General features: G+C 48.7%; 1 protein-coding gene across 2 annotated transcripts in view; it reads right to left on the bottom strand.

Moving 5' to 3' along the window:
- The window catches only part of BRWD3 (bromodomain and WD repeat domain containing 3), a 1,513,493-nt gene that overhangs the window by 328,618 nt on the left and 1,170,344 nt on the right, over positions 1-14,531 (bottom strand). For both annotated transcript variants that reach the window (XM_085607835.1, XM_085607833.1), the window contains one exon: positions 870-990. In XM_085607835.1, coding sequence (XP_085463961.1) covers positions 870-990 — 121 coding nt within the window. The remainder of the gene's footprint in view (positions 1-869; positions 991-14,531) is intronic.

Below are 14,531 nucleotides of genomic sequence, written 5' to 3'. Positions count from 1 at the left end.
GGGAGAACAAGAAAAGCATACTTTGGTAATTCAATTTCAGACAGTCTCGACTGGTACAGTTTGATGATACACAGGCCTCAAGCTGATACAGTAAGAGGCTCCACATGCAGAATTAGTGGGTATCATCCAGAGGCATAGTTTGTTACCATCTTTGCATGGCTTAATGCTTGAGGCCCTTTGGGGGTTACATAAGCTCAAAAGAAAGTAGAAAAACAATAGTCAAAGGGTTCAAAGTGCAGAGTTTCAGGAAAAGAGACTGTGGCACTGAAAAAATTAACTGTGGGTATGAGGCACAAGCAACTTTTTATTTCTCAATGAGGATGCTAATTTCAAACTTGGCCAGAACCATTGTATTTGAGACAGTCACTGTACAGCCACTCTAAACCTTTGTGGATGTGAACAATTTTCTGGAACCTCCCTACATCTGGGAACTATGTCCCAACATGAGAGACAATGATGGGAAATGCTTGTGTGAGTAGTTCAAACACTGAAACGCCTACATGTTACACAATTTATTTATGAGGTGAGGAGAGCGCTAAGGGGCAGAGCTAGCAAGTGCTAGGTTATTATCTCAAGTAGGCAGTAGCATATAGCACCACTACGACATCCTGGTTCATTAGTGGCATCCAGAAATACAAGCAGAAGTCATAATTTTCTTTGCCCATCTATTCTTTACCACAGCAAAATCTTAACAGTAACCTGCCAAGATTCCTCAGTAAACTGAGAAAGCAATAATTTTATCTTCAGGAAAGGTTGTCATTCATGGTGGTTGAGGAAAAGAAAAAAATGTTTAAGAGGCAAGTAAGAATAAAAAGCAACAGAGAAAACATTTCGAAAAAAAAGATTAATCTGGTGACAAATGCGCCTACCTATAGAACCGGTTTTCAAGTCTCCGTCGGATTGTATGAAGATCAGTTGGATAAGCAATTACAGTGCAATAGAGAGGATAGGCACTAAGGTCAACAGGAACAGCAAATGGACTTACAAAAGCTGAAAAGAGATACAAAATACACAGTGTAAACAGATCAAATGCATTAAAGGCACAGACTTTTTAAAAAAGTCTCATCTGAAACAATTGCAACAAAATATTTTAAAGGAGTTTAAGAATAGGTAACTTAACTTTCGTAACACTGTCTAATGGAAACTATCTACAAGAAGATTTCTCACCTTTTCAATGCCATCAGGTTACAGAAGGAAACAGAAACCGCTTCCAAACCCCCTGTGCATTGGTATTAGGGGCAATAAGTGTTAGTAGAAGCTCCGTACCATCCCGGACATGACAAAACGGAGCCTTATGCAGGTACCACTGCTCTGTGTTAATGTCAGTTGTCCAATGTGGCGGTTCATGCACACCAAGGAGTAATCCACTGGCTTGGTTGTTCCTGTAATTTCAACGAGACTGAGCGTGCAGACAGGGTTTCGCTCTCTGACTCTTGAGCGTTGGAATGTCTAGAAGAAGCACCACCCAGGGGTGGTGTCCCCTGGGTGCACAGCGAGAAAAATCCACTACAGTGGAGTCATGCACAATTGATCAAAATTAATACGTGTTCGTCTGTTTTCAGAGAATGGAATTTATGATTTGCTCATAAATCCTGTTTCATGAAAATTGGATGCTGCGCTTCGTTTACACATTATTTGCTATGTACAGTTTCTGTTCCTAATAACAAAGAGTCGGTTATTCCCAAATTGTTATTGGTCCCAATACATTTCGGGCTAGAGGCAGCCATTCATCAGAGGAATGTTAAACTTCGGTGTGAGACGATGGAACCTATCTCATCTCATTCAATGCGGACCTGGATGAATCACCTGTCCGCATTTATCAACAATTTGGAAATAACCAACTTAGTTATTATGAACATAAACTGGAAAAAGAAAATTATGTGTAAAAGAAACACAGCATACGAGTTTCATGAAACAGGATTTATGAGCAAATAATAAATTCCATTTTCTGAAAACAGACGAAAAATATTAATTTTGATCAATTTTGGATGACTCCACCCAAGTGGATTTTTCTCGCTGTGCACCCAGGGGACACCACCCCTGGGATGGTGCATCTTCTAGAATGCCAGTTGTCCTCCATATTTCCAAGGCCCTCAGATGAGGTGACAATTATTGAAGTGAAACAGACAGTAAGCTAAACATAATCTACTCTGGATTTTATTAATAGCCAAATGTCCACTGCACAGAAAAGGACATCAGGTAGGCTATAAGGAATAAAAGGGTGGAGCAAGAGTATACACCAGAAGAGAAAGTTACTTACCTTCGGTAATGCTCTTTCGGTTGGATACTTGTAGGAAACTGGCTTTTTATGAAGTGTTCAAAAGTAAGAGCACACAATGCAAAAAAGTCCAGACAACCCTTATTGGTTTACAGGGGCTTACTTTAATAATCCCAAGTGTTCTGTTTCTGGCAGTGTGGTCGAGCAGCTTAGGCTTATCAGAGGAAGTGTTAAGCATTTAATGCACACACAGAGTCAATAAATGGTACACATACTAAAGAAGAAATCTGAGACTGATGTATAAAAATAACACAGATTTTTAAATATTTTTAGACATCAAGCTAAACTAAATCAGGCAAGTACTTTCGGATTTATGAATTTTACAAGGAAACAGTAGAATACTCATTTAGCGTTTTTTGAGGTATAAGCTTTGAAAGCAGTATAGTTATCCTGTGGGGGGAAAGACATATACTGCAAACAGATACTTGTAGCCGAAGTTCAGGGGCACACTTTGGAACTTAAGGTGCTAAGGTGCCACGGTTCAAAGAACCACCAGCAGCTGTAGTTTACCTGCCTTGGTGCCCAGGTGCAGAGGTGCTGGATGGTTTGGTCGCCGTGAGCGTTACACCTTTGAAGTCAATCGGTACCTAGAAACAAAGGTTGCTAGGGAGAACTTTGAGACAAGTCCAGCAGAACCCAAAGGGGAACTCGGCTTTTGAAGGTCTTTGGAGCGAGGGGGCACAGTCGGTTGTCGATTACCAAGGCTGTGTGGCTCGGGTGCAGAAGTGTTTGGCCGGCATGCCACTTGTGTCGGAGGCTCTCACGGTTCCTGGTTTGACCTGCATAGGGGAATAAAACAGACATCAGGGCCACTCACAATGGGAGCCTCATCATTCCTGAAGTCCCTCGTCAGGCAGGTCGGTTTTGGCGATGGGGTATCTGGATTGGACAATAAACAAGCCTTGGTTGCAGCAAGTGCTGCAGTACCCAGCGCATTGGTGCAGGGGGGCTCCTTGAGGGTCTAGCATCTCAAAACTCGGTGGAGAGACGGAGTTAACCTCTTGGAACTATGAAAACCTTTTCCTGTTTTCCTGTTGTGATGCTCCCTTGGTGGGCCAGCAAAACCGTGAACTGGACAAGTGTAATCGGTGCCTGCAGATGCAGGGGGATGGCTTTTCCACTCAAAGGTAGATGCTAACTGGTTGTTGAAGTGCTGGACAGCCCTCCAAGGGCTTGGGAGGGTGCATAGCTTTTGGACGAGTCAGCTATGTGCAATTGTCGAAGTTTCAGCAGCCAGGCACGGTTTGGTGCCAAGTTCGCTGCTGGTCCTCTGTGCTCAGTGCCTTCTTCGGTTCCCAGGTAGACAAATCTGTCTCTCTGGCGTCAAGGGACCCCTAAATATGGAAAATAGAGGTGTTTAGGGGAGTGTATGGTAGAAGACAATGAGCTACCTACCCCTGGGTTGTTTACACCCCTAAATTATCACTTCCTGTGAGAATTGGGCATACTCTGTACTGTTTTAGATTTGGTTTTAGCCCTTTTGGGCACCAAAATACCTGGTTGTGGTGAGTTGTGGGCGTTATCAATCAATTCATTCATTCCTGACCCAGAGTTCCAAGTTTCAAGTTTCACCAAAACCAAGATGATGAAACGTTTCTTTGATTGTCCACTTCAAGTGGCCCACCTTAGGGGGTGTGCGTAGTCTGTAAGTGTGACACGCCTTCTGACTATCTAATTTCCTGCCTGCTCTGGTGCCAAATGAGCCTCAGGGCAGGGGGTGGTGTTCCCCACGTCTGTAAGTGCGTGATTAAAGGGCAGCAGCTGCTCCGTGGAGGAGGCCCCTGGCCGTATCACCTCAGTCAGGAGATAGGTCCTGAGAAACACCGTAGGGAGCTTGAGGTTAAGAGCCTCAGTCGCCCTGCGCAACACCACAGAAAATGTACCATCCTGCTCCGGAGCCATGGAGGAAGAGGCAAGTGACCCGGGGCGTGGAGATAAATTCCAGATCGCACAGATCCACCACATTGGCCTCCTAGTGTGGTGCATCCCCACACTGATCTGCAAGAGGGTCCCTAGACTCCTCCCAGTCATTGCCTTGGCCGTCCGCTGTTTGAGAGGCCGAGAAGGATGGGGAGGCCAGGGAAATGGAGAAAACTTCCTCTCCCGGGCTAGGAATTGGTGGACAATAGGCGCTGTCAGCGCGCATGGGCGTGTCAAAGTAGCTCCAACTACGTCACCTCAGCAGGTACGACGCCAGCGACATACGTGGAACCACATGACGACGCCTACCGACGCACAGGGGTACTGCTGACGAAAAACTTTCCGAATCCAGTCTGACGCCTGGGGTTATTCTAAGGTAAGAAAGATCTAAGGTAAGGAATCTATCACTAACGTGTCTCTTTCAGATTACAGATATATATATAGCAAAAACAGGTAAACTAGCCATGACTATACAACATGGTCGTAGAGAAACACAACTGGTGCCGTAATGGCAGACGGAAGCTGCCTTTAAAGCCTGATGAACAACCCGAAAACCTCCGAAGGAGGAGAATGAAGCAAATAAGCAAGATGACCAATGACGTATAGAAGATGACCCCAAGGCACAACATTGAGCACCGTACAACAGCAGATAAGAGCACCAGAGGACGCCTAGAGGCCTAAGGAACTCTTAGGCCCAGTTGACAAACAGAGCTTTATAATAGCAAACAAGTACCCCACACAGAGTATGCACACCCCAACAAAGGGGGAACACGTTTATTAGGGCAAGCCACCGTCAGAGGAACAATCTGTGGAACACTGCCACAGTAGGTTAACCGTCAGTTTTGAAAGCATAATGCATCCAAAGGATGGTAAATGAAAGGGTAATCACCTCCGACCATGTGAAAGCAAGACCTGAGGCTTACTATCAGCCTGAAACACAACGCATCAAGAGGACGCTAAATGAAAAGGTACCACCCGAGAACAAACGCCTGAGGAACATGGGCCTAAGGGGGGGGCAAAAGTCAACAAGTAGGCGCTGAACAGCTGAGTCGGCTTGTGCACCAGACAACAAAACCCCATCAAAGGGTAAATCAACAAGACTCTCCCGGATATTTTCCTGGAAGACGCTATCCCGTAACCAAGCATGGCGCCGCAAGGTGACTGAACCAGCCATAGCCCAGCCTAAGGAATCAGCAGTATCCAAGGCAGAGCGGATCGTAAACTCAGCAAGGTCACGGCCATCCCGGAGAAGATGAAGTAGGTCAACATGAGCACCTTCAGTGCTGGTGGAGAGCAAAGTCTCTGCAGAGTCCCACTGGGCAGAGGTAGCCCGAGCCAGGACACACTGTATTTAGTGACCGTAGTGCAGCACTAGTGGAGGCAAAGATGTTCCGACCCCATGACTCAAGCCATCTGGACTTCTGGGAGGGAGGAATAGATAGCCGGGGCAAGGAAGGGAAGGCAGTTTGCAAAACAAATCCCTGCATGTCGGGATGCACAAATAAGCAGACCGGATCATGTGGAGCAGGATGGTGGCAGTGCAAGACCGAACGAGCCACCGGGTCACCCGAAGCTGGTCAAACCCAGGTACCCAAAAGGGCATCATAAAGAGAAGCTTCAAAGGGCAGAAGCAGCTCCACATTCCCTGACCCACGGTGAAGGGCATCAAGTAAAGGGTCCACAGACAAGGGCGCCAAACAAAGGGGGTTGCATGTTCAAAATCGGAGTGGCCAAACAGACCACTCTGAGAAAAGCTGCACCAGCCTCTCTAGCCCTCCGAGGAGGGGATAGTAGCTCATCAGTAGATGAGGGCTGTAAGCTAACCCTCCCAAGACAATGAGGGTGCGACCAATGCCCAACTGAGGGGAGCCCCATTGATGAACTGGGGTCCTGATGAGGCTCTTGAGGAGGCGAGGAGCCTGCCGGGTGTGGGTGCTCTGGAGGAGGTGGGTTCCTGTCGGATCCACATACTCTAAGGGAGGCACAGGCAAGAATACATCCGTGAGGCGTTGATGCGGTGCCAAAAACTACTTTAATAGGCGCCGATCGACCTTCGTCCGGCGCCGACTCTACTCCATCCAGCATCGAGTCGGCTCCGTCCAGTGCCAAATCCACTATAAGCTCCCCTTCCGAAGAAGGAGAAGGAGCCAGAGCAGAGGATGCAAGCCTCTGGCGCCACACCGGTGCCGACTCAGTCTCAACCAGAACCGGCTCTGAAGGAAGAAGCGGAGGCAGAGCCGGAGAGGCGAGTCTACGGTGCCGGAACGGCACCTTCCCCGGCTCCGGATAGGCGGCCGCCTGCCCAGAATGCCGAGGCGTGCACAAAGCGAGGCTTTGAGCACCAGCGATCATCTGCGACCCCCACAGGGAGCCCCACAGGACTATGCGGCAACGCAGGGGTGCAATGGGTCGTAGAGGGGGACCCAGCCAGGCTGCACACTGACGGCACCATATGGATCGTAGAGGGGGATCCAGCCAGGCCGCGCCCTGACGATACCACATCTCCGACATCCCTGGAGGGCGAGGGCTCATTTGACGCCGGGGGCGAACCAATCGGCGAGTCCATCGGGGACCCCACAGGTAGCGGAAGCCCCGAGGATGCCCCAGGGAAGGGAGAGGACCCAAGGGAGGCCTGCAAAGCCATGGCATAAGCCTCCATTTGGGCCCAAGTCGCCCCCGCACCCGGATATGGCGGATAGAGGGGGGTCAACTGTCGGGGGCGCACTTCCAGAATGTTCCGGGAACCAGTGCTCCTGACAACAGATGAAAGTGAGGTCGAGGACCTCAGCGACATGCCCCGCAACTTACCAAGAAATGGTGAACGAAGGTCCCAGGCCCCAGAGGGCGATCCTTGGCGGAACTGCGTTGAAGAGGCCGTGGGACGAGAAGACTCCGACCGGGACAGCCGTGCCGAAAGAAGCTTCATACGGCGCTCCCGCCGGGACTTCTGCTTGAGGTGTTGGCAGGCGTCGCAGTCCGTGTAGTCGTGGTGTTCGCCCAGACACCACATACAGATAAGATGCGGGTCCGTCGCGGACATTTGCCGTGAACAGGAAGTACACTGTTCAAGACAAGAAGCATCGAAAAAGGGCCTGAAAACAGGCCAGAGGAACCGCTCACTCCGGATCCGCGTTGCACGCGGAAAAAAAGGAAACTGATGTCAGCGTGCCAGGAGGGATCTCATTTCATTTCATAAGGCTTTATTCGGAACAAAAGACAAGTCCATAAAAGCACAACATTAAAAATACAACAATATAAAACAACAGTCATGAGCAGGAGATACTAAAATTTAAAAAAGTTTAAAAAGCATACTTTTCCTTGCATTAATTGATTTAAGGAGAAAGGTAGCCGTATAAAAACAAACGTCAGGGTGATGTAAGTTAAAAAGCAAACTCATGCAGTCACGTATTGTCCGGACTCCAAATTTAGCAAACAGGGGTTTCAAATAAGCAATCCGCAGGTATTTATACAGCTGACAGAGCAAAAGAAAGTGCACAGTGCTTTGGGGGTAGTATTATCATACGGACAAGGGCCAGCGGGATGTAAATACTGAGAGGGGAAGGCAACAAGGTTGTGGACTACTCCGGTTCTACGTCTAGCCAACACAAACCGATGTGCCTTCCAGCTCCCTTGTGACAAATACGGTTGGAAACCCACAAATTCGTTTAGATCATAATAAAGAACACAGGATGAAAGTTCAGAGCTATTTTGATACCTCCTAGTGGAAAGCTGTTGTAAAAAACAGTACTTAAGTTTGGTTTTAGACAGCTCAGTAGCCCCACATCGATCCACAATGATGTTAATGTTAAAGATCTCACGAAAATTATCCACGTTATACTTTAACCATGGGATCTTTAGATGATGGTCCAAAGAGAGGCAATCAGATATAATGGCTCTGCACAGTGAGGTCTCTTCTTTTATCCAAATGGAACGCCATAGCATCAGTGGCCTAAGGAGGATCAAGTCGGCAAGGTGGTGAATACCCAGTTCATTATGCACTAAAACATTAGAGACAGAGCTTGCAGGCACAAAAGTCTCTTCAAGAATACATTCTCCTCAACCTGAAGAGACCCTGCCGGGGCATGGCCCCAAATGCCCGCTCCGTACAAGGCAATCGAGACACAACGGGACTGAAAAATTTTAAGCATATCATGGACCCGTCTGTCTCCTAGTTTCGTAGCCATAGTGAAAATTCCATGAGCACTCCTCGCCATCTTGGCCCTGACATTCTTATGTTCATTGACCCAAATGTTTTTATTTGAAAAAGTGACCCCCAAGTACGAAAAATTGTCAACGGCCTGGACCTTCTGTCCCTCTATGAAAAATGAGAACTGTTTCTTTCTGTTCCTACGCCCACATTCCACAACATAGGTTTTAGTTTTATTTAACACTAACTTTCTGCTTTTAATGAATTGCGAAAAGCCGTCCATCAGCCGTTGAAGGCCGTTTGGGGTGCGTGAAATTAGAACCGCGTCATCCGCGTATAATAACACAGGGACGTTATCCTCGTTAATTTTGGGAGCGTCCACTGCCAGAGATTTAAGAAAAGAATCAATCTTGTTGATGAAAAGGGTAAAAAGCAGTGGGGCCAAAACACATCCCTGTCTAATTCCACGCCCAATCTCAAAGTTAGTAGTACATTCCCCGTTGGAACCATAACGAACACAAGCACGTAGTTTAGCATAAAGACATGCTAAGAAGAACACAATACCCTCGGGTGCCCCAATTTCAATTAGCTTTGCCCAGAGAATGCCATGGTCCACCAGGTCGAAGGCATTACTCAAATCCGCAAAGCAGAGATAAATAGTGCCGGTCTTTGCCAGGGTATATTTACCGATGAGCAGGTCTAAATTTAGACACTGCTCAATCGTACCACGACCCTTCCTGAACCCAAACTGGCTCTCTGCTAAAATGCCATTTTCCTCCGCCTATTCTTCCAACCTAACTAGAAGCACTCTACTCATTATTTTTACGGAAGAATCCAACAAGGAGATTGGACGATAGTTCTTAACGTCCCCTCGATTTCCTTTCTTAAATATTGGAATTAGGATGGATTCTTCCCAAGTAGGGGGCACCTCATTACGGACTGCTGCGTTGAAAATATTAGTTAACAAAGGCCCCCATACTTCAGGGACCAATTTATAGACATCAATTGGCATCCCGTCTGGACCCTGTGCTTTTCCTCCTTTACTGACCCTTATGCTATCTAAAACCTCTTGGACGGTGATATTCAGTGGCGTATGCGGCCACCTATCCCCTATATCCCTGGATGCAGTGTCAGACTCAAAGATTTTAGAAAAATGGGAAACCCACTCTTCCTTCATAACGTTGGAGGTTAATTCAGGGGTTTTATCATCTTTGAGGAATGGGGAATTAACTGTTTTCCAGAACAGGGTACAATTATTTGATTCAGCAGCCAAGGTCAAATTGTCCCATGCCTCCTGTTGGAGTTCCAATTTCCTCTGTTTGAGGCTTTCTTTGTATCTGATTCTAAGATCTACAACCAAGCCCTTATCTCTTGGCGTAGCTGATAAAGCTAACTTTAGTTCCTTTAAGGCCAAAGTACAAGCTGAATTGAACCACCCCCGCAGGCGTTCCTCCTTGTACTTGAGTGTACTAGTATGCTTAGAGTCAATGACCGCATTAATACCAATAAAATGCTCAATAGAGCCAGTGGTACCTTGGTTATCTTCAAAAATCCCTGTAGAACCTGCCAGGCAACTAGTAATAATTGAATCAGACATGATTTCAGCCTTATCCCCCCTCCACCTGAGTCTGGTGCCATTAGGGCGCACAGCCTCTATGTTGTTAACAATACCCCCCGGAATACAGGTCCCTTTATTTTCCCATAGCATGGCCTCTACTATCAGGCAATTATGGTCACTAAGCTGGATGTCTATGACTTTAGGTGCCATAGTCCAGGCGTCAAGACTCGAGGAGATAAAAATAAAATCAATAACAGAATTCGCTCCCCGGCCTGTAAAAGTTGGGCAAATCTCCTCCTGTTCGTTTTTCTCGTTAACCATAATAGACATATTATGTGAATCAAGGAGACTGTTTAAGGCAGCTCCATAATGGTTATGTTGAAAATGGGGGATTCCATCTCCATGACAGTCCACCGCCCCACATACATTGACATCTGAAAATGGGCAGGTAGTGGCGTTAAAATCCCCTGCCATAAACAAATCAAAGATTACATTGGAATCCTTGAGGATGTCATCCAATGCACTTGATAGTGCTCTAACCACCTGATCCCTAGTATCATCGAAAACATTGTTATAAAAATGTATTAAGAGAATATTCCTACCTCCTGTTTTGTGCAGCCATAAGATCTGGGAATGAACCCCAACTTGTATGTATTTTTTAACCAGCAGAGGGGTTTGGACAGAAATCAAGATCAAAAGGCCCCCCATAGCTCTACCTGATAGGGAACCCGTAGCAGGTAGCTGGTAAGAGACAAAACCATTATATCCCTTAAAGTCCCTACACCAGGTTTCCTGTAAACAGATAATATCAAACAGAGCTAAAAATTCAGTCCAGGGGGGAGGAGCCAAGATGGCGACCGAGACGGCAGCGTAGATTCCCGGCTCCGTGAACCTCCGCATCCCGCACGGATATCCTGTACTAGATCCTCAGCTTGCGCCATGGGATCGTGTTTGTGTAGAGAGTGGCAACCGATCGTGTGACTCCGGGGTTTCTGGCTACTGTACCGCCTGAGAAATTTGCGGATGAACTTTGCGGCCCGTGCGGCCCCGGAGCCGGGACCTCGAGTGGACGCCTTGGCCGGGTGGCAGTTTAACAACAACGGCCTGTGGTGACTGGGTGAAGTCGGTCCACCGGAGCGGTGCTGCCCCCGGCCTGCATTTCGCCACGGCCGCTCCCGTTGCTAAAGTGTAGTGAATCGAGGGCATGCCCGGGGGTGCAGTTCTCAGACTCTTCGGTGTTTGCCCCTGCCTTTGACGGTGAGCTGCCCGGACACCGCCCCTAGCTCGCCCTGATCCTTGCAGACTGCTCCCGGATTTTCGCGGCCGCCGGTCCTTGGTGGAGACGACTGTTGCCCGAGTCCACGCAACGGCTGAACTTGTCCCTGCCCCCGGACCCCTGTCTCCAGCGACGTGGACCCCGAGGTGCTTGTCCCTGGGTCCCGGCCCCCATACGAGCCGGGCCTCCCCCGGCGGCCATCTTGTTGCGATGCAGCCTACTATCCTGTCCACCGGGTCGCAGCAGGATTGGGAGTGTGTGACTTTTGGGAGTGTGGCAGAGCGACCGCGGGGAGCAGTGCTGGGGTACGGCGACCTCCTTGAGGCCCTTGGTGCCCTTCATTTCTCCTTGGCTCGTGGCATCGAGGTCTTGGGGAGTAGGATCGACGGTGTGGCATCAGCGTTGGGACAATGGCGGCATGCTAGTCCACAGTTACACAGGGACTTCCTACACTGCACACAGGAGGATAATGTCGCGGCCATCCCTGCGATTAGTGCGCAGCCGGACACTCCGGACAGTATGCTACCGTATGATCGGCTGACTGAGGGTTTGATCTGTTCCGGAGGTAGTGGTTCCGAGTGGAAGGTGGTGGCCTCGTCCCGTGTACGACCTCCGGTGACCCAGGGACTTTACCAGCAATGTCTGTCTACTTTGGATGATTCAGCCTTCCCGGACCTTGTGTGCAGTACAGATCCTGGGGCAGCACTGGGAAAGACGTCCCTCCGAGATGCGGACTGTGTTGGCGTTCTGAGACCTCCACCCCACCTGTGTGCGTCGCTTCCCGGTTGTTTTGGGACACCCCTTCACCTTGGAACATCGGACATGGCGCTGGGTCGAGGGGTAGGCATGGGCAGCATCGCCAGGAGTGGTCAGGGATGAGGCTGATCCCTCGGGGTGGTCATCTGGTAGACGGGCGGACTCATGGTTGTGTACTCCCAGGACATAGCTACTAGCATATTTGGTGCGCAATGCTCCCCATTCCCCCTTTTGTTATGGTCGATTTGGTGCTACTTATTGTTTGCTGCTGGGATACCTTACGGTGCGGGAGGGAGAAGCCGGGGGTATGTTCTGAAGGCCCTCCTCCAGTTTGTTATATTTTCTCCACCCCCCCCGCCTGGTGGGGTTCTTTCTTATTCCTTTTTCCCTGCTTCTTCTATATTTCGGGTCTAGTTCCAGGGCGACAGGCACACTGCTGGGGGGAGGGGCCATACTCATTTGCAGAGGTGCAGGGTGGGGGGTTGGGGGGGGGACACTTTTCTTTCTCAGTCTTTCTCTCTTTTTCCATGGCCTCCTTTTTCTTCTCCGTTTCTTTTTGTTTCTTTTCTGGGATCAGCGTGGTACGCCTCTTTTGCTGTGAACCGTTGCCTCTCCGTGTGTGCCACAGTTTCCGGGGGTTCTCTGGGCGTTAGGTATGGGGGCCTGTAGGCGCAACTGTTTTTGATATTCTTCCCCATCATTTCCTGTGTTTGCGCCATGGATTCCATTGATCGCTGTTTATTGCTAACGTCTATCATGCGGCCTGCCCTTTATCGCTGTTGGGAAATTGTTTGGCACCTGATCCTACTGTTTTGTTTCATTATAAAATGAAAAACCCCTTTTCTCCTGGTGTCCTACCTGCGCGGCTCCCGGGCCGAACTATCTTAGTGTAACGCCCTGAACGTCTCAGGATCGTTTAACAGACACGACAATGAGGACGCAACCACTTGTGAAGGGTTAGTTCTTTTAATGAAGGCAAATAAAATACAAAGAACAAACAAAAGTTATAGTCACTGGAATCCTCCAGGCTAAGTACGTTACCAGCCCACAGCACGGATGGTCCTAACCGTCCTCTGCATATACGCCGATCCCGGCGTATGCCAACAGAGGGCAGAAATGAAATGGCCGACAATGCCAATCGGTAGGCTGTGAGGGGCACGAAAAGTGTTGGGGAGAATCGAGGAGTCAGGGAAACACCCGGCCGGGGTCTCTACCTGAAGGGAGCAGCCGCTCAACCTCTTCCTCAGACTGCACCGGGACGCGGAGTCACCTCCTGGTGATGCGTCACCGATACCCCAATCACAAGCAAGAAGACTGAACCGAGAGCAGCCGCTCGATCGATCCTGTGGACTTCCGAGTCTGTAACGCGGCAAACACCTCCTGGTGTGCGTTACAGCTGGCAGTCCCTGTGTCTCTGGTCGGGCTGGGAGTTACGACTCCAACCAGCAAAAGCGCCACTGCGCTTGGACTCAGCCGAGTCAAAAAGCGAAGCTCAATGGTTGACCGGTAGAGCTTCCGGGTCCTTCACAGGTGACGATGGGGCAAGACACGGCCCAGGGAGTAACGACTCGACCTACCTCCGTTCTTGCCTTACTGGAGCACCACTCCGGAACACTGCTCTTCACGAAGCAGGTACGTCGGTGTAAACACAATATCCGACAGCCTTGTACCTCCCGGTTCCTCCCTTTATAGGGCGTGTTTTCCTTGAGTTATGTAACAGCTCTCCTGTTTACATAAGGGCGTGTTTCCCTTGAGTTATGTAACAGCTCTCCTGTTTACATAAGGGCGTGTTTCCCTTGAGTTATGTAACAGCTCTCCTGTTTACATAAGGGCGTGTTTCCCTTGAGTTATGTAACAGCTCTCCTGTTTACATAAGGGCGTGTTTCCCTTGTATGACAGGAATTCTTGACACTTAGTATGAAGATTTTGCTACCGAGGTGCCGCATGTGCTTATATTTGACCTTATTGCTCTGATTGCTTAGCGGCCGGCCCTGGGGGGTTGTAGGCCCATACTTGTCAATGATCGAAATGTCAATAAAGGTTTTTCAAAAAAAAAAAAAAAAAAAAAAAAAATTCAGTCCAACCCAGACAATCTGATTTGGACCTGATACCCGCAATATTCCAACTGGCAATATAACAGCTGGAAAAACCGGAGGCACCAGACCCCATAGGAGAACAGTTACTACCCTGCTGGAAAATAGCAACATTTGAAGTTTCCAATAATGGCTCCGAGCAACCTACTGGATCACCCTCCTTGCCCATAGGCGTACAATCTACAGTTGTCCCAGAAATGTTATCCATAGGCCCTAATATACAAACACTTTGACCCGTACCAAACAAGAGCTGTCTCTCCGCGATTTCTGGGGATACCGTACCCAACTACGGTAAAGACTCCGAGCAACCTACTGGGTCACCCTCCTTGCCCATAGGCGTACAATCTACGGTTGACCCAGGGATGTTAATCATAGGCCCTGATATACTAACACTTTGTCCCATATCAAACAGAGTCCCTCTCTCCAAGGTTTCAGGGGATACCGTACACAACTCCAGTCAGTCGTTTTGATCTAACCCGCTAAAGCATTGGAAACGATTAGCG

Source organism: Triturus cristatus, chromosome 5_2 (assembly GCF_964204655.1).
Source record: "Triturus cristatus chromosome 5_2, aTriCri1.1, whole genome shotgun sequence".
In the NCBI taxonomy this organism is placed as follows: Eukaryota; Metazoa; Chordata; class Amphibia; order Caudata; family Salamandridae; genus Triturus; species Triturus cristatus.
The sequence above is the reverse complement of the archived record's forward strand: the minus strand, read 5'-3'. Positions and strand labels throughout refer to the sequence as shown.